The sequence below is a fragment of the Rana temporaria genome, chromosome 13 (assembly GCF_905171775.1).
Source record: "Rana temporaria chromosome 13, aRanTem1.1, whole genome shotgun sequence".
NCBI classification, from domain to species: domain Eukaryota; kingdom Metazoa; phylum Chordata; class Amphibia; order Anura; family Ranidae; genus Rana; species Rana temporaria.
Window position 1 is genome coordinate 39416650 of NC_053501.1, and position 26562 is coordinate 39443211.

At 41.2% G+C, this 26562-nt stretch overlaps 1 protein-coding gene across 6 annotated transcripts in view; it reads right to left on the bottom strand.

Moving 5' to 3' along the window:
• SLC35F4 (solute carrier family 35 member F4) overlaps window positions 1-26562 on the bottom strand; it is a 315757-nt gene that overhangs the window by 47369 nt on the left and 241826 nt on the right. For 5 of the 6 annotated variants that reach the window (XM_040332988.1, XM_040332985.1, XM_040332986.1 and 2 more), the window contains one exon: window positions 1435-1729. In XM_040332988.1, the coding sequence (XP_040188922.1) occupies window positions 1435-1729 (295 nt within the window). Of the gene's footprint in view, window positions 1-1434; window positions 1730-26562 lie in introns of those variants that run through there. The other variant, XM_040332990.1, reaches the window with a different exon arrangement.

Here is a 26562-nt window from a genome sequence, read left to right on the forward strand (position 1 = left end):
ACATATAAGACTTCCATATCTTCTACAGCACAGGAGCACAACTATAAAATCCTCATCCTTTGGTATTGGTGCCCAACTACTCTACACAAAATAGACGCATCGATTCCAAACACCTGTTGAAGTTGTTTGCAGGCTCCAGATTGACTCATATCTGGAGTATCTGCCCTCTCATAACTCCTTTCTGGGACAAAATACTTCACCTCTACTGAGATTTAGTTGGGGACAGAATCAACAATTCTCTTATTACTCTGTAGTGGTGCCTGGATCCTATAAACAAAAGGTAAAAAGTCTTCTCCGACACTTCTTGACTTCCGCACATATGGTCACTAGTACATGGCGTAAACCACAGGCTTCGTCCTTTGTGGAGTGGGCCTGTGAGATGGACTCCATTTGCTATTTGGAAAATCTGATCTCCTGGGAAACAGATAAAACGGATGATTACACTCTTACAAGGTCGGTCTGGAATCACTTCTGACATTCCTCTAAATTTGCCCCTTACCTCTGATATCCCTCTCATAATACTTGCCATAATTTTTTGGATATCCAACTTCTTTCTTCCCCATAACGCTTGGGTTTGGCATTTTCCTTTCCTTCTCTCTCTCTCCATTCTTTGGTTCTACAATGTGACTTTTCTTTCTTATCCATGTTTTCTGGATGCTAAACACCCATCAGGAATTCCACATGCTTGTCTGATCACAGTCATATTATTGTTACCTGTCCGCCCAAGAGAGGTATTTATATTGCTTTCACTGTAGATAGCCCTCTCTGTGTGAATGACTTTTCACGTTTTCTATGTTTTTAGGATAGGGCATATTTGAGAGGCTTCATTCTGAACTTTTGTTTGACTCTTGACTGTCTCATTTCCTGCCTACTAGGGCAGTTATACTTCGATGTTATTTACCTAGTGGGGAATTACCCTATTACATTTTGTTATGCTTCATGTACCAGCAAATGTTATAACAAAAAAATTAAAAAAATTGGAATTAAATAAAATCTATCCTCCCAAGACAACTAATATATCTCAGATATATTCAGTTTCCCAAATCTATATCCAATTTGTATATAGCAATAAAGGCTGTTAATTGTTCTGTTCAAATTTGTGTTTTTTGGCTGTTCTATGAACTCTAAGCTGAAATCTTTGCTTTCAAGAAATGTTGTCCATCGTTCATTCGTTGGTTACAGAACCAATGTGTCCATGAAGACTTCATAACATGCTCCATAACACACAGGGAATCTATAGTTTGAAACAATAATGTAAAAAGTGGCAAGCGTTTTTTGTCATGCTAAAGAACCTTTTTTCATTGGAAGTAGTCACAGTATTATGATCACATACTATATTGTATTAGTATTAAAATGGTACTAAAATTGGAGACCCAGGGGCATCTAACATAATATTTTCATATTCATTTACTGGAGTAAAATGTGAACTCATACCTAATTTTTTGTATTAGCGACTGTTTCTCTTGTGCTGTTGCTAGATGACCCGAGTAGTACACTGGGAAAAACATAATATTCCAGTTGGTTGAGAACCATGTCATAAAGAATGGGCAGTAAAAGTTCTTGTATGTGATCTTTACTATCTGTGTGGTTCCAACCCAAGAGGATGAAACTGATAAGATTATCAGAAAGCCCCAGAAGACTTTAAGGAAAGTTGACGTACAAGACTGACATCGAGATTTCTCATGATTTTCCTGTTGATTCTCTTGGTTTGATTGGCCTCCTTCTCCACCTGAAAAAGAACAGCAAAAAGTACCATAAACATTTGTTTTTATTTCACTTCTTCTCTCCTATTTTAAAGTGTAACTATATATAAAAAAAAGAATGACATATAATTCAGTCTGTCACATGTTAAGCTTATCTATCTATCTATCTATATATATATCTATATATATATATATATATATATATATATATATATATATATACTATACATAGGGCAGCCATATTTTCTCATTGGTATAAACTTCCTCACTGTTGTTCAGTAACTGTGCTTCCTGGTAGCCATCTTACAGCGGAGTTCCACCCTAAAAACAAACTTTTTATTAACAGCTTGCCTTTAATGTAAAAAAAAAAAAAATCTTATTTTTTTTTTTTTTTACTCACTTGTATATGGCTGTTACTAGGCACATTTCGTAATCTAAGAAGAAAAATGTTACTGCGCTGATCTAATTATCCAGAGGTATTTAATCTCTGGGAATATGGACATAAGTGAAATATCAGGGCCACAATGTACCCAATCTTAAGTGTGAATAACCTGAATACAAACAATAAAAAATATAAGAAATATATGAGACATACAAATGTGACACAGTGATTTCAAACTTAAATCATATATCTAGATCAGTGTGTCAGCATACAATCCATATGCCACAGTGCTTCTATGAGAAAAATGGCTGTTGCTGCTACTGACCAACCAAATAGTGAAAACAATACGAAAGATATTACAAAAAAAATATATTATATATATATATATGTGTGTGTAAAAACCCAATATGCGGTACGCCAACTGCACCGTGAATTGTCCAATAACCAATATTGGAACAAAATAAAATAAATATCAATAAAAGTGAAATAATTATCAAACAACCATACAAATGTGCAATGTGCTGGCTGCACTTAAAAATAGTCCAAATGACAGGCAATCTTGCTCTTATACAATAGGTTCCAGCAAACACAAGGTTCAATGTTGGTAATGCTGTATACAGGAAAGTGCCGCTATCTCTTCCACCCGACAAAGATGTGCCACCATCACCAATGGTTAAAATCAACACTCACCAGACCCCAGATATTATTAGGCTCCAAAGTGGTGTCTTTTCTTTGTCGGTCAGTGGGTGTTGCCTCCTTTTCCCTTTTACAAGGTGTCATCAATTCCTCAAAAACAAGGGGCTCATCATGGTGTAGTATATTAAAATATGTATTTATTTAAAAAAGGTAAAAAAATATAACACTTACAATATAAAGTGCCTCTGACCGGCACTGAGTGTCTTTGGCAGTGTCAACCGTTAAAAGCCGCTGACCAGCATTTAAGTGGCGTCCTAAGAGGTGTGCTTGCCCCGCTGTGCTCCGCATGTATTGCTACAAGGGGTCCGTGCGCGCTGGTGTGCTGCACCCTCAATGTGTGTGTCCAAACAGCCTCTACGCGTTTCGCTAGTTGCGTCGTCAGGAGAGCTGTGGACACTACTGTTTAGGCTGTATTTATACCCCTGTGGATTCCCTGAAATGCTGCAAGGTAGTCACAGGAAACAGGAAGTCTTCCGGCCACCATCTTAGCTGGTGGTGCAGGAAGTTCCTGTTCCACCATTTTGGTTCCTGGATACCTGGCTTTTTGCCAGTCCTGGCCATTCACAGGAAACAGGAAGTCTTCCGGCCGCCATCTTAGCTGATGGTGCCGGAAGTTCCTGTTCCACCATTTTGGTTACTGGATACCTGGCTATTTGCCAGTCCTGGCTGTTGTTACTGGGTGTCAGCAATAAAAATATAAATATAAATATGCCCAGCAGCCAGGGTGGCTGTATGTGTGGGGCGCTATGTGCGCTGCTACCTCCGTTCGTTTGTGCACCTCCCCCCACCCCCGTGTGCGGGCGCTTGTCGCCCTGTGTGTTATTCCCTGTATTATCGCCGCAACCGGAAGTGCTTGTGCGGCCACCTTGCCTCCGTTACCGGAAGTGTCCGTTCCGCCATTTTGGTTACTGGCATCCTGTGTTAGTCTATGCCTATTTTAGGTAATGGCTAATTCCCCACACAGGATGTAATATTGGTTATTTTAGCTACTGGCAATAGTCCCTGTGTAGCAGTCACCGTCTCTGGTTGACGCTGCCAGGGACACTTTACAAAAAACAACATTTTATCACCTATATTACTGTAAGTGGTCAAAAACTATGTTTACTAAAAGTTTTATTTACTAAAAATTAATCAAACACCATGAGGCCATAAAAAGCAGGAAACAAATACAGTTTTCATTTTTCTGCTGCTATATTTTAACTTTTCTATATAAACCCTTCTCAGTGTATATCATTACTGATATTTTAACCCTATATAATTAATACGCATACTCGTTGGTTTCTGATACTTGATGGTAGGTGATCCATCATCAAGTGATCTAGTGCTGTTTCTTAGATGCTGTTTCTTAAAGGGGAACTGCTCTAATTGCATACATACTAGAAATATTGATGTTATCAACTTATTAATGGAATGCTTAGGGGGAATGAAATGCGGAATACTTAAAACATCAAAAATCTTCCAAAAAACAATTTATATCTAATTCCACATTCATTCCCTTAGGCTTTAATGTGTCCAATCTAAAAATCCACTCAGTTTCGTTCCTCGATACTTCCCTTCTTAAATTTATGTTCCTCCAATTCTGTTCAATTTTATCTATGGCATAAAACTTCATTTTACTGGGGTCTCTGTTATGTTTATTTCTGAAGTGTAATGACACACTATGATGTATATACCCTTTTTTGATATTTCTAATGTGTTCTCCCATTCGCACCGAGAGTTTCCTTGTGGTTCTGCCCACGTATTGCAGCCCACACTCGCACTCTATTACGTACGTTACGTGTGTGCTGCTGCACGTGATCAGTTTACCCACTTTAAATTGTTCATTATTGGCGTGAGATTGAAACTGGTCAACCTTTCTTGATCCTTTTGTGGTGCGGTTCGTAATCTGCCTAGTTCCTAGTCTGCAGTGGTTCAACTTCCTGTCCAGACCTCATTGCCTCCTGGGAAATGATGACACTAATTTCCCAGGAGTCTCTGGGCATTACTGTGCCTAAAAATCCCAGCATGCACCTCTCTAGGGAAATCCAGGAAGACACAGGAACTGGGCTTCTCATGCCCACAGCTAACATTGAAACTGCCACAAGATAGATGAGCAGATATCAGGTAAGTGTTTACACCGTTTTATGTACCGGTCGTTTTTTTTTTTTTTGATAATTGTAAAAGAATATTGAATGTAATGTATTGTGGATTGCAAAAAAAAATTAAAAACTATGCTCGGAATCCCACTTTAAGAGTGGAATATTCTCTGTGTGTGCGAATAGGTTCACTTTAGTGTTAATAACAAGAAACCAGAGCGAGAACTATAGTTTAAACTAACATTTCTCAACATTTTTAATACAGTGGAACCCTTTAAATAATTTTCATGTCACGGGGAACCCTTGCTAAATTATTGCATTTCTAGCTCACGGCAAATTGTAAGTTGTAAATGTAATAATATATGAAAGTATAAAGAATAGTGTATCTAGCATATTTGGCACCCAGAGCAGATAGTTATTTAACATTCCCTTGCTCTATACGAAAAAAAAAAATGTTTTAGTAACAATTAAAAAATGGAACAAATAATAATAATGGCCAGAAAAAAAATATTAATTGTGAAAATTGTAGTTCCCCTTTTGGGAAAAGAACCCTTTATAATATTGGTCAGTGAGAGAAAGACACTTTTACACTGCTGGCAGTTACACACAGCTAAATATATAATTATATCAATGGTTAGCAGGATTTAGAAACCCTTCATTGCCCAAGGAACCCTTATCAACCTCTGGAAGAACCCCAGGGTTTTATGGAACTCTAGTTGAGAAACCCTGTATCAAACAATGGGAAAATGTGTTTCCTACACTGGACTTTGGTGATCATTTTGGAGACACCACTATCATGGAACAAAATACTGGACCCCACCCCAGAAACTCAATAAGAAGACATTTCAACATTAGTAGATATGCCTACCTATATTAGGAACTACACGAAAATCCCCACTCAAAACTACAAGTGAAACTAGAAAGGTTGTGATGATGTAACATGAACAACTACATTGTTAGTTGTAATTTTGTATAGGAATCATTGCAATCAATAGTAGATTTTCAGCCTAATATTAGCATATTAGCAGCAAATCTTTACAAGGAGACAAAGTGGATGGGGCCAAATGATTTTAAAACCAGAAGGAGTCACAATCAGACCAGTAGTAATTTTCTATTCAATAGACATCTCCCTTGATGTGTGCAGCGCCTTGAAAAAGTATTCATGCCCCCTTGAAATTTTCCACATTTTGTCATGCTATAACCAAAAATGTAAATGTAATTTATTGGGATTTTATGTGATAGAGCAACACAAAGTGGCACATAATTGTGAAGTGGAAGGAAAATTATAATTTTTTTTACAAATATCTGAAAAGTGTGGCGTGCATTTTTATTCAGCCCCCTTTACTCTGATACCCCTAACTATAATCTAGTAGAACCAATTGCCTTCAGAAGTCATCTAATTAGTAAATAGAGCCAAGAGGCCCATGTTAAACTCCGGAGGAGCTGCAGAGATCCACACAGGACAACTATTAGTGGTGCACTCCACAAATCTGGCCTTTATGGAAGAGTGGCAAGAAGAAAGCCATTGTTGAAAAAAAGCCATAAGAAGTCCTGTTTGCAGTTTGCGAGAAGCCATGTGGGGGACACAGCAAACATGTGAAAGAAGGTGCTCTGGTTTAGATGAGAACAACATTTAACTTTCTAGTCTAGAAGTAAAACACTATGTGTGGTGGAAAACTAACACTGCACATTACCCTGAACACACCATCCCCTTCATGAAAAAATGGTGGCAGCGTGATGTTGTGGGGATGCTTTTCTTCAGCAGGGACAGGGAAACTGGTAAGAGTTGGTAGGAAGATGGATGGAGTCAAATACATGGCAATCTTAGAAGAAACCCTGTTAGAGTCTCCAAGAGACTTGAGACCTGGGGCAGAGGTTCACCTTAAAGCAGGACAACGACCCTAAACATACAGCTAGAGCTACAATGGGATGTTTAGATTAAAGCATATTTATGTGTTAGAATGGTCCAGTCAAAGTCCAGACCTAAATCCAATTGAGAATGTGTGGCAAGACTTGAAAATTGCTGTTCACAGATGCTCTCTATCCAATCTGACAGAGCTTGAGATAGTTTGCAAAGAAGAATGGACAAAACTCCACTCTAGGGGCCAGATTCACAAAAGAGATACGACGGCGTATCTCCTAAAACGCCGTCGTATCTCTGTTTCTATCTATGCGACTGATTCATAGAATCAGTTACGCATAGATATCCATAAGATCCGACAGGTGTAATTGTTTTACACTGTCGGATCTTAGGATGCAGTACCGTGGCCGCCGCTGGGGGGAGTTTGCGTTGTAAACCAGCGTCGGGTATGCAAATTAGGAGTTACGGCGATTCACGACGGATTTTCGCATTCGCTACGTCGCCGCTAGTCTAGTTTCCCATCGCAAAGTTAGTCGTTATTTGACCTGCCTTAACTTTACACAGCAATCGTATTGCTGTATAAAGTTTGGCCGTCGTTCCCGCGTCTAAATTTAAAAATGAACGTCGTTTGCGTAAGCCGTCCGGAAATACGGAATTACGCTACGCGCGTCGCCGTTCGAAAAAATTACGTCACTGCGCGCAAAGCACGACGGGAATTGCGAAATGGAGCATGCGCAGTAGGTCCGGCGCGGGAGCGCGCCTAATTTAAATGGCACACGCCCATTTGAATTGGCCCGCCTTGCGCCGGACGTATTTACGATACACCGCCGCAAGTTTCCAGGTAAGTGCTTTGTGGATCGGGCACTAAAACTGGAAACTTGCGGCGGTGTAACGTAAACGGGTTATGTTACACGGCCGCAAATGTATGTGAATCTGGCCCTAGATGTGCAAAGCTGGTACAGACATACCCAAAAAAGACTTGCAGCTGTAATTGCAGCGAAAGGTGGTTCTACCAAGTATTGACTCAGGGGGCTGAATAAAAATGCACGCCACACTTTTCACATATCTATTTGTAAAAAAAAAATTTAAAAAACATTTATAATTTTCCTTCCACTTCACAATTATGTGCCACTTTGTGTTGGTCTATCACAAAAAATCAATTACCTTTTTGGTTGTAACATGAAAAAATTTGGAAAACTTCAAGGGGTGGGAATACTTTTTCAAGGCACTGTATCTAAAGTCAGTTGCTAGTATTGTATACAATTGTAAAGTATTGTACAGTACTGCTGTCTGTGCCCTGCTGTGGAGATTCAGCATCTCTATTTGTCTTGATAACCATTGTCAAAATACAAAGAGTGATGGGAAACTTACATTTTTACCATTGTTACCAGAAAAGGACTAGAGGGCAAAAGTTACAATGGAAATATTGAAGAGTTTTTCTCTTGTTTCCTGTTGTTTGTCCAGGTCAGGAAGTGATGCTAAATGTGCTAAACAGGACATAGACAGCATAAAACAAAAACAACAAAAAAAATAACCAGGTAGATTTTATTCCTTACTAAAAACAAGAAAATACAGTTTGACCCTAATGTATATTTTCATGTATGCTCCCTGGATCATTTTGGTTCTAGAAAATGTGAAAATCTAAAATCATTATGTTACAGCAGCCTATGACATTAGTAAAACTATGTCACTCAGGTCCTCATATATCAAAGTGGCAGTAATTGCCTTGAGAAATTAGGCCAGGAATATATGCATTTAAATATGATTGTACTTACATTTTGATAAATTAGGACTTTAAAATTACTCTGCAAAAAAAAAAAAAAAAAAAAATCCCCAAAAAGGGTTACATGCAAAAAATTTCAGTTAATATTTACCCTTCCCTCTGACCACACGCCAAAACACCACTCTGTTAAAAAAATAAATCCTTCATGGTCTCTTTTTTGCAAGCAGCTCTGTTTGAGGGTGGTTTTTAATGACAGGGTCACTTTAATTAATATCCTGGCAAAGGGGATGAGTGACCTGGCATAGTTTGGTTTGCTGGATGTTGGATGAACTTGACGGAAAGTGTGCAAATCCCAAACGTTGCACCAAACTCCACTGAAGTCTTTAGGAGCTGAATCATGTTATTGTTTTGTGGTCTTTTTGAGGCTAATTAGAAAGCTTTGTTAAAAAAAAGGGCATGGGCAGCCGGGTACTGCCATTTACCAATGCAGAAAAACAAAAACGGTAAAACACTGCTCAACGGGAAGCAGATCTTTTAACCACTTCAATACAGGACACTTATACCCCTTCCTACCCAGACCAATTTGTATCTTTCAGTGCTCTCACATTTTGAATGGTAATTACTCAGTCATGCTACATTGTACCCAAACAAACATTTTATCATTTTCTTCACACAAATAGAGCCTTCTTTTGGTGGTATTTAATCACCACTGGGTTTTAATTTTTTTTGTGATATAATCGAAAAAAAGGAAAGATTTTGGGAAAAAAAAATGTATTTCAATTATAAAATTTTGCAAATAAGTAATTTTTCTTCATAAATTTAGGCCAAAATGTATACTGCTACATATCTTTGGTAAAAAAAAAAAGCCAAAATTAGTGTTAATTATGTAGTCTGTGTGAACGTTATACGTCTACAAGCTATGGTGCCAATCATTGAAAATTGATCACACCTGATGTACTGATGGCCTATCTAATTTCTTGAGAAACAAGCCAGGACAGTACAAATACCCCTTTAAATTACCCCTTTTTGGAAAGTAGACAATCCAAGGTATTTAGTAAGAAGCATGCTGATTTTTTTTGTTGTCATTTTGTCCCCACAATTCTCCTAAAAAATAAGAAATATATATATATATATATATATATTTTACACAGAATTGTCTTAACAAGTTATTTCTCACACACAGCATATGCATACTTGCAATTACACCCCAAAATACATTTTGCTACTGAGTATGGCAATACCACATATGTGAGACTTACACAGCCTGGCCACATACAGAGGCCCAACATCAAAGTAGTACCTCCAGGCATTCTAGGAGCATAAATTACACATTTAATTTCATGACGACCAATCACATTTTTGAAGTCTCTGGAGCACCAGGACAATGGAAACACCCACAAAATGACCCTATTTTGGAAAGAAAACACCCCATCATATATTCGACAAGGCATTATGAGTCTTTTGAACATGTAATTTTTTTCCATACGTTTTTGGAAAACGTGGGAATAAAATGAAAACATTTTTTTTTACACAAAGTTGTCCATTTATACGATATTTCTAACACATAGCATGTACATAGCAAAAATTACACCCCAAACTACATTCTGTTACTCCTCCTGAATATGGCGATACCACATGTGTGAGACTTTTACAAAGCCTGGCCACATACAGAGGCCCAACATCCAAGTAGCACCTCCAGGCGTTCTAGGAAAATAAATGATCTCATTTTATGACGACCTATCACACTTCTTATGGCCCTGGAGCTCCAAAACAATGGAAACGCACACAAAATTACCCCATTTTGGAAAGAAAACACTCCTAACATATATTCTATGCATAGGTGTGCGCAGCCTATTGCATTAGGGTGTGCACCCCAAAGCCCCAAACACACCCTACCGATTACTCACGATGTTCATTCAGGGGAGGGAAAGGGAACAGTAAATTACATATTTAATGGCACCTTTCCCCCCATTCATCCTAAAACATCCCTGCAGCAACATCCGGCGGGAGAAGAGAGGAGGGAAGCCAGCAGTGCCGCGGGAGGAAGGGGGGGGAGCCAAGGCAGTAGGACGAATCTGTGCTGCACATGGTGATTAGGGTGTGCCTGGACACACCTGGCACACCCTGCGCGCACGCCTATGATTCTATGAAATATTATGAGTCTTTTGAACATGTCATTTTTTTCCCACAAGTGTTTGGAAAACGTGGAAAGAAAATAAAAACTTTATTTTTTTTTTACACAAAGTTGTCAATTTACACGATCTTTCCAGCAAATAGCATGTACATAGCAAAAATTACACCCCCAAAATAAATTCTGCAACACTTCCTGAGTATGACGATACCACATATGTGAGGCTTTTACACAGTCTGGCCACATTCTAGACGTTCTAGGAACATACATTATACATCTCATTTCCTGGCAACCTATTGGATTTTTGAAGGCCCTTCATATCTAACAATTACACCCCAAAATATATTCTGCTGCGCAAAGGGTAAACAAAAGATTACCTGTGGTTTTAGTAGTGCAGTGTTCAACAGAGGAGAGCATCAGTCTGGGCAGCAGGCAGGGATGTGGTCAGCGATAGCAAGTACAGGCAGCAGGCAGAGATACTGTCAGCACAGACAAAGCATTGGTCAAGGTAGCAGGCAAAGATGTGGTCAGCAGCAGCAAAAGGAATCATCCAGGCAGCAATACTGTCCATAGTCAGTACAGGCAGCAGGCAGAAATATGGTCAATACAGCCAAAGTATTGGTCCAGGCAGCAGAAAGAAACGTGGTCCATAAAGTCCTAGGTCATTACAGGCAGTGATATGATCAGCGCAGCCAAAGTATTGTTCCAGGCAGCATGAATGACCATCAAGCTTAGGGCCTCTGTCAGAAAAAAATGGTGACAGGGGAGGAGGCTTTTCCCACCCAAATCTCTTACAAGCCTCTGACTCCAGAGCCCATTCTGAGAAACACTATTCTGAAGCCCCTCACATATATGAGACCCCTGTGTAATAAAGTAGAAGGGCAAAAGATCAGTCCAAGTGGCAGGCAAAAAAACACAGTGGGGCTGGAGCTGGGAGTCTTTGCCTTCATACACTTATCCTATGGCTCTTTCGCAAAGATTATTTTGTTTTAACCCATACCTGGCCCTCTTACTGGAAATATACTGTTTGAAGTGCAGCCGGCTTGTAAAGTGGATAAGGGATTAATAGACACAAATGTTTTGGCCTGGGACATACATTTCAGCAAATTTCTTGGAAAAATAATTTATTAGGGGGCATATTTTACACAATCTATCGTGGTTGTGATAATCTCGTGGCGGGCACTGCGCGTTGTCATTAAAATGTAGGAAGCACATAATCATGTCATAACGTGTCCCGGACATGACAGCAGAATAAATAGACATGTGGTGGATGGGGTCGGTGGACAAACAGGCATGCACTTTGTTTTTCTTTGTAAGCCCCATATTGAATGTAACTCTTCTACTGTGAGACATCGCCAATGAAACATACAGGCATAGGACAAATTGGGGTTAGAGGCAATAAATTGCTCTGCAAAGAGATTTGTTTGGTCCACGATATACTGCAGCAGATCTTGTGGGAAAAACAAATGAAAATAATCTAAATGAGAAAAATTTGTAGTGTTAGGCTGCACACCTGGTGTCGCGGTGAAAGGGGGGGATCATAGTTGACTCTAAGATGGAAGGCTGCCATAAGGGGCTTGTCAGGGCATTATGAAGGTAGGTTTGGGCCCGGATTCTTGGGGTTTCGCGTGTTATTCCAGTGTTGGTACGGCACTCCACTTCCTGGGGTCTATCTCCATTTGTGTTGGTGCCGTTGGGGTGGTAGCCAGGTTTTCTAATCTTGTTGTTCTTCGTATTCTTTTAGGAGGGACTGTTTCCTCCTCTGATTCGGTCCCCAATTCACTACTCTCTACTGGTTCGAATTATGAACCATAATTGGATGATGAGAGCTCCCCACTGCTCTCATCATCCGACAGTAAGGATTGTATATGCCTCCTCAGGTGTAAAAAATATTTTGGACATGCCAGCTGGTACTAATGGCCTGTGTGACAGATCATTGATGGCGGTACTGATGACCCATGTGACAGATTAATGATGGCGGTACTGATGGCCTGTGTTACAGGTCACTAATGGCGGCACTGATGACCTGTGTGATAAATCACTGATGGCGGGAACTGATGACCTGTGTGACAGGTCACTGATGGCGGTACTGATGGCCCATGAGATGGCCTGTATGATAAGTCACTGATAGCCTGTGTGACAGATCCAAATGGGCTGTGTGGCAGATCCAGATGGGGTTTGTAACAGATCCCTGGTGACAGGTTTTCTTTATTGGCTATCCTCCTCACACGATCAATGTGTGAGGAGAAGAAGCCGGGATTGCTGGTAACGGCTCTTCTGTTTACATTTGTGACCTGCTGTGGATCCCTAGCTAGTTTGTTTACATTTAGTAGTAAACTAGTGATCTGTCAATTGCAACGGGAGCAGCAGAAGGGTAGCAATACCACATAGCGGTTCATCAGGCAGTCATCGCTATAAGCCAACTGAAAACACATACTAGGTTTGTGGTGCCTCAGCACTCCCAGGAAAATTAGCATGCCATACGTGCTTTGAGGAAGCAACAAGGGAAAAAGGAACAGATGCTAGGGAGGTGACAGACATCATCAGAGAGTCAGTCCAAGAATCAATCCTACAGGTGGCTGCCCCTGAGACAGACAAAGCAGCTCAAAGTACATCAGGTGTCCCGCAAGCATCAGAAAAATCAGATAACTCATCAGACAGTGAAGAGATAGAAGCCTCCGCAGGTTTTGATTTTTCACAAATAGAGCCTTTTGTCAAATATGTAAAAGAAGCAATCAGTTGGGAAGAGCCCAAGGAAGCTCCAAGCAAAGCCAGAATATTTTTCGAACGTAAAGTGATTGTAAAGGCTCATTTTTTTTTTTTTTTAAATAACAAACATATCATTCTTACCTTCACTGTGCAGCTCGTTTGGCACAGAGTGGCCCCGAACATCCTCTTCTGGGGTCCCTCGGTGCCCCTCCCCTCATCATATAACATCCTAGGAGAAGCGCTCACCCGCGTCATTGGATTTGATTGACAGCAGTGGGAGCCTATGGCTGCGCTGCTATCAATCTATCCAATCAAGAGCCAGGACCCCGTGGAGAGAGGGAAATATGGGGCACAGGTAAGTAAAATGGGGGGGCTAGGGGGCCAGTCTCTGCCAGGTGTTTTTTCACCTTAATGCATAGGATGCATTAAGGTGAAAAAACACAAGGGTTTACAACCCATTTAAAGAAGGATCCCATATCCTTTCCGTTTATAGATGAATTGGAAGACCTGATCAAGGAAGAGTGGCAGAAACCAGATAAAAAAAATTGTCTTAATAACAGACTAGCAAAACTTTATTCACTGAAAGAACCCAACCCATTGATATCACCACCAGAGGTAGGCGCATCACTGATACGTCTGGCCAGGCACATAACACTACCCATCGAGGATGTTGTAACATTCAGAGATGTGTTAGACTGCAAAATCGTTCTAGACTTAAAAAGAGCATATTCGGCAGCGGGGGGGGCGCCTGCAGACCAGCTATTGCCTTAGCAGCTGTGGGTGGAGCCATTTCCAGCTGGGCATTTTGCGGACGACTTGCGCAAACAACGTAAAAAATTCAAACCTCGCGGCGGGAACGGTGGCCATACTTAACATTGTTATTCCACCTCATAGGTGGAATAACTTTAGGCGACCTATCCCTTACGGAAACTACGTAATGCGACGGTGTAGGCCTGGCGTACGTTCATGAATCGGCGTATCCCCTAATTTACATAATCTTCGCCGGCCGCAATGGAAGCGCCATCTAGCGGACAACAGAAACATTGCAAGCTAAGATAGAACGGCGCAAGCGTATCTCTGTTTGAGAATACACTTAAACAAACGCCGGCGTAGATTCAGAGTTAGGTCGGCTTATCTACTGATAAGCCGGCGAAGAGGGCTTCCAAAATACAAGCACTACTAATAAAGGAACCCTACTTGATCTTCTATCCGGACAGAGTAGTTCTAAGACCTTCGTATCGACCTATTCCAAAGATGGCCTCCTCCTTTCACTTTAACCAAGAAATAAATCTTCCAGCCTTGTTCACGAACCAGGTAACATCTCAGTGTACCTCGAGGCAACTAGCTCTTTCAGGAAAAGACAACCTCCTTGTGATTCCTCGTGGCTTCAAAAGGGGCCAGGTGACCTCTCTCCACACACTTGCTTCAAGGTTGGTAAGATCCATCAAGAAAACCTATTTGATTCAGCACATTGCAATACCTGAGGGCTTAAAGGCTCATTCCACCAGGGCGGTGGCGACCTCATGGGCAGCATACTGCAGAATATCCACCGAGACAATATGTAAAGCTGCAACTTGGTCCTCCAGAAACACATTCATGTCACATTATAAAGTGGATTCCGCAAACCTGACTACTGTGGAATTTGCAAAGTCAGTAATTCAGGCTAATACCTTAATTGCTTGTTAAATAAAACATTTCGTTGCACCCACCCAGTCTGCGAGTTATTTCCCAAGTGTGTGCTGCCATGATGCGACAGGAAAACGGAAAACTGTATACTCACCTTTCCTTTCCGTAATTTTCCTTTACTGACTCCCACCCTATTTTTTTAGGTGATAGATACAGAGAATGCTGTGGTGGGACCCTCTCTTTCTTTTTATAGCTATTCAGTCCTATCAGGTTGTGAGGGGTGGAGTCACAACCCGCATGTATGCTGCCATGAAGATGTTTTTTAGTCAACACCCTTGTATGCGGGACTTTACACATACCTTAAATATCTTCAACACTATAGCAGTAAAAAATACACAGTTGTAGTTACTGGGAGAAGTATATGGTCTGAATTACAGGAAGCTCCAGCACAAAGAAAAGGTTTTATGCTACACAGATCTGGAAGAAAAACATAAAGCACACCAAGAATACACATCTTTTGTATTTTGTTTGGCTATAAAGAGGTTTCTAGGAACTTGAATGGGAAAAAATCCCAATTTTTGAGTTGTCACTACACTAGGAACAAAGGAGAGATTTTGCAATGGATACACTTCTTCTAATCAACTATCTAAGGCCCAACCGATGAGAACGGTCTGATGGACCGTTTTCATCGGTCAACCGATAAAGCTGACTGATGGTTCGTCGTGCCTACACACCATCGGTTAAAAAACCGATCGTGTCAGAACGTGGTGACGTAAAACACAACGACGTGCTGAAAAAAACGAAGTTAAATGCTTCCAAGCATGCGTCGACTTGATTCTGAGCATGCGTGGATTTTTAACCGATGGTCGTGCCTACTAACGATCATTTTTTTTCAGTTAGGTATCCATCGGTTAAATATAAAACAAGATTGCTTTTTTTTAACCTATGGATAAATAACCAATGGGGCCCACACACGATCGGTTTGGTCGGATGAAAACGGTCCATCAGACCGTTTTCATCGGTTTGACCGATCGTGTGTACGCGGCATAAGAGGTGATTCACCTCACTATGTAGAAATGTGCTTTCACTTCCTCTTGTGTCTACATTACAGGAAGTAAGGTAATCCCCCCAAATAGACAATACAGCAAAAGATGACGTGGCTTTTCATAATTTCCTGCCCAGTGCAAACTACTAAAATAGCTATAGATATAATTCTACTATAAAGAAATTTGGTATATCAATAGGAATATGACTATAACAATAGCCACAGGATAAACCCCTAAAATGGGACAGCCCTACCAATCAGACCAGAGATTTATTCTCTATGTTGAAAGCAGAAAGACACTTTATTGTTAAAATACAGCTGGAACACAAATTATTGCAAATGTGACCAACATTTTTTGGCAGAAGTGAAGACAATCTCCAAACAAACAAAATATGCACATATATTATAGGAAGCAACTCTTTATAAAGACGAGAGGCAGCATGTTGAAAATGTGAAGTTGTCAGGTGCCCTGCCAGATAAGGAGATCTGTGGACTCCACGAATACAATTAAATATGATCCTGATATTGTTCTAGATGAATGAAGCATACAGGAGTAATTAAATAATGTCATTTCAACTTTTCTGCCTAGAGTACAATATAAATGGAGTTTTTGGAATCAGCATTCATTTGAGTGTTTTAACAATATCAGGATTAAAGTGTTAAGGGCACAGAGCAATCCCGATGCTCCTCTTCTTGGGTCCCTCGCTGGTGCACCTGGCAACTCCCTCTTGCCGAGGGCCCTATTAGCAAGCAGCTTGCTATGAGGGGCACCCAAGCAGGCTCGCCCCTGAGCCGTGGCTCTGTGTGTCCATTCACACATGGCTCAACCCCCACTCTCCTCATTGGCTCACTGGCTGTGATTGGCAGTAGCAGGAGTCCATGGCTCCCACTGCTGCCTCAGCCAATGAGGGGGAAGAGACCTGGGAGAGCTGAGGCTCTCGTGCACATCGCTAGATTGAGATGGGGCTCAGGTAAGTATTGGGGGGGGGGGGGGGCTGGAGGGCTGCTGCATAGAAAGCATGAAAGTAAAAAACCTTGTGCCTTTACAACCACTTTAAATTAAGTATTTGTATATATTGTCTTTCTTCAATGTTAGGCCAAAAATATAAATGTTTTAAAATTATTTTTCTAGCCAGATGGTAAAGCTCTAGACTTCCTTCAGCCGTGTACCTGGCTAATCTTAACTCGTTTGCTGGAGAATGGTTGTTGTCTACAGAGCTCAATCACTGCAGCATCAAACATTTAATTATAGATAGACATTCTTCTGCAGTGCTTTCTCCCTTTGCAAAACAGAAAAGTCATGCATACATGCTGTATTAAAGAACAACTTAATCTTTATTGAAGTTGTCTATTAATACACCCCACTTCCCAATTTGTGTCTAGCCCACATAGGATAATACCTACCTTCCTTCCTGAACCAGCGATCTTTCCTCCAACAAGGTCCCAGGCCAGATCACAATTATACTGGACATGTGCACTGTAACCTATTTTATTCTTGTGTTTAAGCTGTTCTCATGGCAGTTTTCAGCAGTCTATCAGATTATGACATAACAACAGAAGTCTGCCACTGGTGCACGAGGAAAACTATGATTTAATTGGTATTGCTAAATCTTGGCTTTATTCTTCACATGACTGGGCTATTGGGAGACACCCGCTGGTGGCCACCAGAATTGCACCCTTAGTTGCTGGAGGTAATAGTGCCACCAGCAGGTGACCAAAGCCACAACACGGATCATGACACAGTGTGTGAAGGGGAAATAGGAGCAGTATGTGCAGGAAGGGGAGCAATGTATACAGGAAAGGGGGTGTAGGGTTAAGGTGAGGCATAATGTGCAGGAAGGGGACAGTGTGTACAATTTTATTTTTAGGGGGTGCAAGTAGCTAATTGCACCCCCCAACAATATTAAATTGTACACACTGTCCCCTTCCTGCACATAATGCCTCCCCTTACCCCTACACCCCCTGCCTAGGGCACAAAATAGTCTACCACCGGCCCTGCTGTCCATCATAACGATAGACAAATAAGGAAGCTATTCCAGAAGTGACAAAGCTCTGCCTGCCAAAACTGGGCAGCATTTACCATGGCAGGGGGGTTTGGGAGGCTGCTGCAGGTATGTTTCTTTAACCACTTAACGACCGCAGCATGTACATATACGTCCACAGAATGGCACGTACAGGCACATGGACGTACATGTACGTCCCTGCCTTTCCACGGGTCCGATCGGGACCCCCCCGGTACATGCGGCGGTCAGAAATCGTGTGGGAGTGATCCGGGATGAGGGCGCGGCTATTCGTTTCTAGCCGCCCCTCGCGATCGCTCCCCGTAGCTGAAGAACGGGGAGAGCCGCATGTAAACGCGGCTTCCCCGTGCTTTACTGTGGCGGCTGCATCGGTCGAGTGATCCCTTTTATAGGGAGACACAATCGATGACGTCAGACCTACAGCCACACCCCCCCTATAGTTGTAAACACACACTAGGTGAAACATAATTCCTTCAGCGCCCCCTGTGGTTAACTCCCAAACTGCAACTGTCATTTTCACCATAAACAATGCAATTTAAATGCATTTTTTTCTGTGAAAATGACAATGGTCCCAAAAATGTGTCCAAATTGTCCGAAGTGTCCGCCATAATGTCGCAGTCACGAAAAAATCGCTGATCGCCGCCATTAGTAGTAAAAAAAAATTTTTTTTAATAAAAATGCAATAAAACTATCCCCTATTTTGTTAACACTATACATTTTGCGCAAACCATCGATAAACCATCGATAAACGCTAAACGCTTATTGCAATTTTTTTTAAGCAACAATACGTAGAAGAATACGTATCGGCCTAAACTGAGAAAAAAAATTATATATGTTTTTGGGGGATATTTATTATAGCAAAAAGTAAAAAATATTGAATTTTTTTCAAAATTGTCGCTCTATTTTTGTTTATAGCGCAAAAAATAAAAACCGCAGAGGTGATCAAATACCACCAAAAGAAAGCTCTATTTGTGGGAAAAAAAGGACGTCAATTTTGTTTGGAAGCCACGTCGCACGACCGCGCAATTGTCTGTTAAAGCGACGCAGTGCCAAATCGCTAAACCTGGCCTGGGCCTTTAGCTGCATTTTGGTCCGGGGCTTAAGTGGTTAAAGAAATGTGGCAAAATAACTACAAATTCACTCTTCTACACACCTAAACTTTTACTTTCCCAAGCCCAGACCTATATGACCTTTTCACAAATCCAGGATTTAGCAAGTGTAGGATCAAATTAGCACTTCTAAGCTTCAATTAAGCAATGAAAAGCCCGTGGAAGATTTGCGGAGTGTACTAAGCCCAGTAACTGCTCACGTTTTATGTTCTTGGAAACTGATCAGTGAAAGATGATTTGATCAATAACTGTGAAATTCTGGTTACCTTGTATAACACATCGCTGTTTGTCTTATTGAAAGAGGCTGCATGAATACCAGCACACAGCTCAAAGTCATACCAGCAACAAGGTCACATAAAAAGCATCAGTACTCAAGTCACATGCTTAAACTATCAGTTTGTCATCCGAAAGCACCCTCTATTATTCATCTATTATGTCAAATTATTGCTCCACCATCACAGCTGTAGCCCGGTACGCCTAGCCTGATTTTTATTCAGCTCTGGTACATGCTAACATTACCAAGTGAGCCAATACTGTATTTTTTTTACGAATCGTCTCATTAGTACTTTTGTGGAGCCAGCAGACTACCAACATGCAATCCATCTATTACATTTCCACCAAGGTCTTACATTATACTCATATTTATATAGGAAAATATATTCTGATTATAATAAAGCTAGTACTGAAATGCTGCTGCACTGTACAAGCAACTACTGATAAAATACAGCAATGTTTTTTGGGCTGTTAGAATATTTTCCCCTTTGTCAAAGCCATTTTTAACAAATACACTTTATGATGTTCATAGGTTTATCTCAACCATCCATTGGCATGGATACATTAATTGCCTAATTCTAATGTTTATGCTAAAAAATATTATTTTTTGGTATATTGCATACATGAAATTTCTAAAACTTTAAATGGATATACGGTAGGTTAATTCACTTTATTGAGCAAATGTATAATATAATATAAGACGACTGGGTGTATAAGACGACCCCCTAATTTTCCAGCCAAAATGTTGGTTTTGGGATATACTCGCTGTATAAGACTAAGGTAAGGATGTTAGGTTACCGGCGTATAAGACGACCCCCGACTTTTAAGAAGATTTTAAGGGGTTAGAAAGTCGTCTTATACGTCGGAAAATACGGTACCCCCTTAATCTATCAGTAGTATAATATAAGGTACACATGGCAGTGGTTGATAATCCAAGAGATACAGTATTGGGTTCATATACAGAACTATAGATTATCATATGTTATCATTTTTGGGATGGCTAGTTTGTCCTTTTAAAGCTGTAGTTGCACAAATCTATACAAAGTATTGGGATGCCTGCCATTACATGCACAAGAACTCTAATGGCATCCCAGTCTTCATTTACTAGTTGGCCCATCCTTTGCAGCTATATCAGCTTCAACTCTTCTGGGAAGGTTGTCCACAAGGTTTAGGAGTGTGTCTATGGGAATGTTTGACCATTCTTCCAGAAGCGCATTTGTTAGGTCAGGCACAGATGCTGGATGAGAAGACCCGGCTTGCAATCTCCACTCTAATTCATCCCAAAGGTGTTCTATTAGGTTGAGGTCAGGACTAGCCAATCAAGTTGCTCCACCCCAAGCTCGCTCATCCATGTCTTTATGGACCTTGCTTTGTGCACTGGGGTGCAGTGATGTTGGAACAGGAAGGGCCATCCCCAAACTGTTCCCACAAAGTTGGGAGCATGACATTTTCCAAAATGTCTTGGTATGTTGACGTCTTAAGAGTTCCCTTTACTGGAACTAAGGGCCCAAGCTCAACCCCTGAAAGACAACCCCAGACCATAATCCCCCCTTCACCAAATAATTTGGAGGGGTGGCCCAATACTTTTAGCAATAAAGTATGGATGAGCGAGTTTGGGGTGGAGGAATTTACTAAGATATCATACTGGTGACCCCACAATAGGGATAAAACTTTTTGCGGAAGGGAGATTAACAAGACACGTAGCCACTCATTAAATTTAAAATGAAACTACATAAAGGGTTCTTTACTGTAAGAGCGGCAAGGATGTGGAATTCCCTTCCACAGGCAGTGGTCTCAGCGGGGGGCATCACTGGTTTCAAGAAACTATTAGATAAGCACCTGAATGACCACATTATACAGCGATATACAAGGTAATACTGACATATAATCAAACACATAGGTTGGACTTGATGGACTTCTGTCTTTTTTCAACCTCACCTACTATGTATCTATGTGTTCCCATTTTTTTTTATATTTTTATGATCTAGATGTTTCTCAAGAGAGGGTGCCTTGACGGAAAGGTTTTTTGAATATGTTATAATGTTAGAGTGATCTTTTCCCAAGTCTGTCCTCATTGACATACAATGCAATAAACCCAGTCCCTACACCTTTACCCTTTGTTAGGACATTGTTCAAATCTAGTTACTACTGATAATGAAGATATGCCTGCACAGGACAGACAGGATTAAATTATGATAAACTGTCCAGCCCTCTCACCTCACATAAACAAATAGAACTATCTATGATTTTTCCTTGCTGAAGGGTCCGGAGTAGAGCATGGAAAAAAAAAAGTGAGCTGCAATTAATTTATTTTTTAAAGTTATGCTATGTGAATGGGGACATATATCAAATATAAAGTAGATGCTATCCCAATTTGGCTGTAAAACTGGAAACACGCTTTAACCAGTTGTCGATCGCCCTATAACAGTTTTACAGCTACAGGGCGGCCGTGCTGCACAGGATCACGTATATATACATGATTCTGCACTTCCGGGTATTGGGCGCCACCGGCGGGTTGCTCATTCGGTACACAGGCAGAACGGAAGGCATTGATCCTGTGTTTTTGCAAAGCAGGAACATATATTAATGCATTCCCCCAATAAAAGCACCCCCCACACAGTGAGAAAACACTTTTTAGGCCCCCCAACATTAACCCCTTCCCAGCCAGTGTCATTAGTACAGTGACAGGGTATATTTTTAGCACTGATCACTGTATTAGTGTCACTGGTCCCCAAAAAGTGTCAAAAGTGCAATATAGTAGTCCCACTATAAGTCGCTGATCACCGCCATTACTAGTAAAAATAATAATAATAATAATAATAATAATATCCCATGGATTGTAGACGCTATGGGGCAGATCCACAAACGTTTGCGTTTGGCTTTTTCCGGCGTATAGTTAAATCTGCTATATGGTGGCGTACTCAATGTTAAGTATGGCCGTCGTTCCCGCCTCGCATTTTGAATTTTTTACGTCGTTTGCGTATAGGGATTTGCCTAGAATGACGTCACCGTCGTGAGCTTTGGCTTGTTCCGGGTTCATTTCGAGCATGCGTACTGGGATACCCCCACGGACGGCGCATGCGCAGTTAAAATAAAACGTTGTTTACGTCGGGTCACAACGTATTTACATAAAACACGCCCCCATCACAGAGATTTGAATGCCGCGCTATTACGCCGCCAAAGATACACTACGCCGCCGTAACTTACTGCGCGAATTCTTTGAGGATTTGAAAAAAAAAATAATAAGTTACGGCGGCATAGTGTATCTTAGATACGCTGCGCCCAGTAGAGAGATGCGCCGCTGTACGTGGATCTGGCCCTATATCTTTTGCACAAACCAATCAATATGCCCTTATTGGGATTTTTTTTTGAAAAATCCCAGCAGATGGGTTTCAGCGGATAGATCCTATGGTGTGTACACTCCAGCGGATCTGTTTCCGCGGATATTTATCCCCTGGGATGGATTCCAGCAGATCGAATATTTGCTGACATGCCAAGCAAATCCATCTGCTGGAATCCATCCCAACGGATGGATCCGCTGGTCTGTATAGACTCACTGGATCCATCCGTCCGAAGGGATCCCCCGCATGCGTCGTAATGATTCGACGCATGCGTGGAATTCCTTATATGACAGCGTCGCGCACGTCGCCGCGTCATAATCGCGGCGACGGCGCGACACGTCATCGCCAGAGGATTTCGGCGCGGATTTCAATGCGATGGTGTGTACACTCCATCGCATAGAAATCCGCGGAAATCCTCGAGAGGATTTATCCGTGGAAACGGTCCGCTGGACCGTATTCGCGGATAAATTCTCTCGTGTGTATGGGGCCTTAGCCATTTTTTGCGATACGGCACTGCGCCGCTTTAACTGACAATAGCGTGGTCAGGTGATGCTGTACCCAAACAAAATTGACGTCCTTTTTTTCCCACATATAGAGCTTTCTTTTGGTGGTATTTGATCACCTCTGCGGTTTTTATTTTTGGCACTATAAACAAAAAAATACAGACAACTTTGAAAACAAAAACAATATTTTATACTATTTGCTATAATAAATATCCAAAAACAAATAATAATAATAAAAAAAAATGTCTTCATTAGTTTAGGCCAATATATATTCTTCTACATATCTTTGTTTAAAAAAATCGCAATAAGCCTATCAATCACAGCCAGTAAGCCAATGAGTGTGTTGTGGGGCCAAGCCGTGCTCCGAGTGTAAATGGACAATAGAAAAGCAGCTTGCTATTGGGGGCCCTTAGCAGGGGGAAGGAGCCAGGACCATGACTGGAGGGGATCCCAAAAAGAAGAGCATTGGGGCTGCTGTGCTGAGAGCAGCAGGTGTGTATATAAAAAAAAGCCTTGCATTCCTTTCCTTTCCAACCTATAGTACCACTTTAATGATTATTACTGGTCATTGTCCTTGAAGTATTTATAATCTTGTGATATATATTCTGTACATATTGTTTATCTGATTTTTTATGCATTGTTAGCAAATACTGGCCATCTATTCACACACATTTTATTCTTTTCTTTTTACTGTAAACTGGATTGAGGTCCCTTCCTTGATTTGCCATCTTATTTCACCAGTGGGGGCTGATTGCTAATCAGCAGCTACAAGAGGCAGATCTGGACAGTACGTGGCATGCTAGCTAATGAGCATGCAAGGCTGCTGTATGTGTACAGGTATGAAAAAAAGTGCCATTGTATAAAGACTCTATATATAGTTGTTTTTAAAGGCAACGTAAACATTTGTACCGAGACCTTGTATTTTTTACCTGCATAAGATGTGCATTGATATGTAGATTTATAGTGTCATTTACTGGTCTGTATGCACAGCCTATAGTAGAGTAAATCTTCATGTTTCTGAGTTTCTGATGAATTGCACATAGCACTGCAAAGGTTAATGCATGACATCTGCCTATAGTGTGAGAACTGACACAAAGAAACTACATATCCCACAGCTCTCCAAGTCAAGTGTTCTGCAGGTGAGAGCTAAATAGTAATTCGATCTGATACAGATGCAAAAACAGGCTAAGGGCGCACACATATACACAGAACTCATATATGCCACAGGAAGATGTTTTTTTATTACATTGACACTCACACATTTGTGATGCAACACAGAATGGATGGTAATGCATGTATTGGGTGCTCTGTGATCTGGGACAGGAGGTTTTCTCATTCCTTTGGGAATAATGAAAAGCTAGGTGAATGAATAAACATTCACAGAATGGAATTGATCGGCCATGACACTACAAACTGGGGCCACAACATGCAAATCCATCATTACAAGGTAAGGCAAAAAAACAACAAAGGGAATTTAACTATACTAGTATCTTCGTTAAAACAAAGGAAACATTCGATAGTATGCGATATCAACATTAAAAAGTTCCAAAAGGTTGTACCTCTTATCATTGTCAGGTGAATTCAGCATTTATTGGAGTTTTTCAATATGCATGAGCCCTTTAGTCAGTTGACTCTGTCTAGGTCTAGTTGATATCATATGTCTTCAACAGGCAGGAGGAGCATTTCCCCAGTTTACCCCTCCCAGTGATTAGGGCCCATTCACACTAGTGGGTGTGCAAAATGCACGTGTCAGTGTGCTTTGTTCATACATTATTATTAATATACAGGATTTATATAGCGCCAACAGTTTGCGCAGCGCTTTACAACATGGGGCAAACAGTACAGTTACAATACAATTCAATACAGGAGGGATCAGAGGGCACTGCTCGTTAGAGCTTACAATCTAGAAGGAAGGGTCAAGTGGAACAAAAGGTAACAGTGGTGGGGGGATGATCAGATGGAGAAAATTAAAATACAGTTGTTAGGTGTGGGTAGGATAGGCTTCTCTGAAGAGACAGGTTTTCAGGGATCGTCTAAAAGCTAATAGAGTTGGAGATAATCGGACAGATTGGGATAAGGAGTTCCATAGGATTGGAGAGGCTCTGGAAAAGTCCTGGAGGTGAGCATGGGAGGAGGTGATGAAGGAGCTAGAGAGCAGGAGGTATATAGAAGAACGAAGAGAACGATTAGGTTGGTATTTTGAGACTAGGTCAGTGACGTAGCTGGGGTAGAGTAGTTGTTAGTATTTTGAATTGAATTAGTTGGGTGAGCGGGAGCCAGTGGAGGGATTAAAAATAAATCTCAGAAATATAGGTATTAATGACTCATCCAATACAGTCACAAAGGGAGGCGACAATCCTCCTGCAAAGGTCACACTAACCAAGTCACATTATCCGATTTGGTAGTAGCCTATAAAAATCAATACTACTACCTCAATTCCTCTAAATTATTACAGCCTATCAAAAAAGAGGGAGAAAACAAGAAGTTTCAAAAAGGAATTAGTCAGAGAGGAATACGGATTAGGACTGCAAATTTATTCATAAGTTATCCACATAAAAAAACACATTTAATTACACAGAGGTGCCAGTGTCTCCACAGCACTAATACAATTAGACATTAGTCTAAAGAGGACAGGTGGCCACCACAACCATGCACACTACTCGCATACATATGCCTATAGGGACAGGCCGAAGAGCAGGGGCACAGTCATGGATATCATTAGGACTGAAACATTAGAAATATGGCTACAGACTAAGGGGCAGATCCACATACAATTAGATGGGCGCAGCGCATGTGAGATACTCTATGCCGCTGTAACTTACTTTTGGCAGCTTTGAATCCACAAAGAATTTGCGCCGTAAGTTACAGCGGCGCAGTGTATCTCTCGCGGCGTAACGGCGCCTAATTCAAATCGGCGAGTAGGGGGGGCGTGTTTCATTTAAATGAAGCGCGTCCCCGCGCCGAACGAACGGCGCATGCGCCGTCCCTAAATTTCCCGCTGTGCATTGCGCGAAATGACATCGCAAGGACGTCATTGTTTAGACTTGGACGTAAATTACGTCCATCCCGCGATTCACGGACGACTTACGCAAACGGAAAAAAAATTCAAATTAAATGCGGGAACGACGGCCATACTTAACATAGCAGGTTTAACTATACGCCACGAAACAGCAGCTTTAACTATACGCTGGAAAAAGGCGACTAGAGACGACGTAAAAGAATGCGACGACCGCTCGTACGTTCGTGGATCGTCGGAAATAGCTAATTTGCGTACTCGACGCGTAAAACAATGCGAACGCCACCCAGCGGACGCCAAAAAATTGCATCCTAGATCCGAAGGCATAGGAAGCTGTACGCCTGTCGG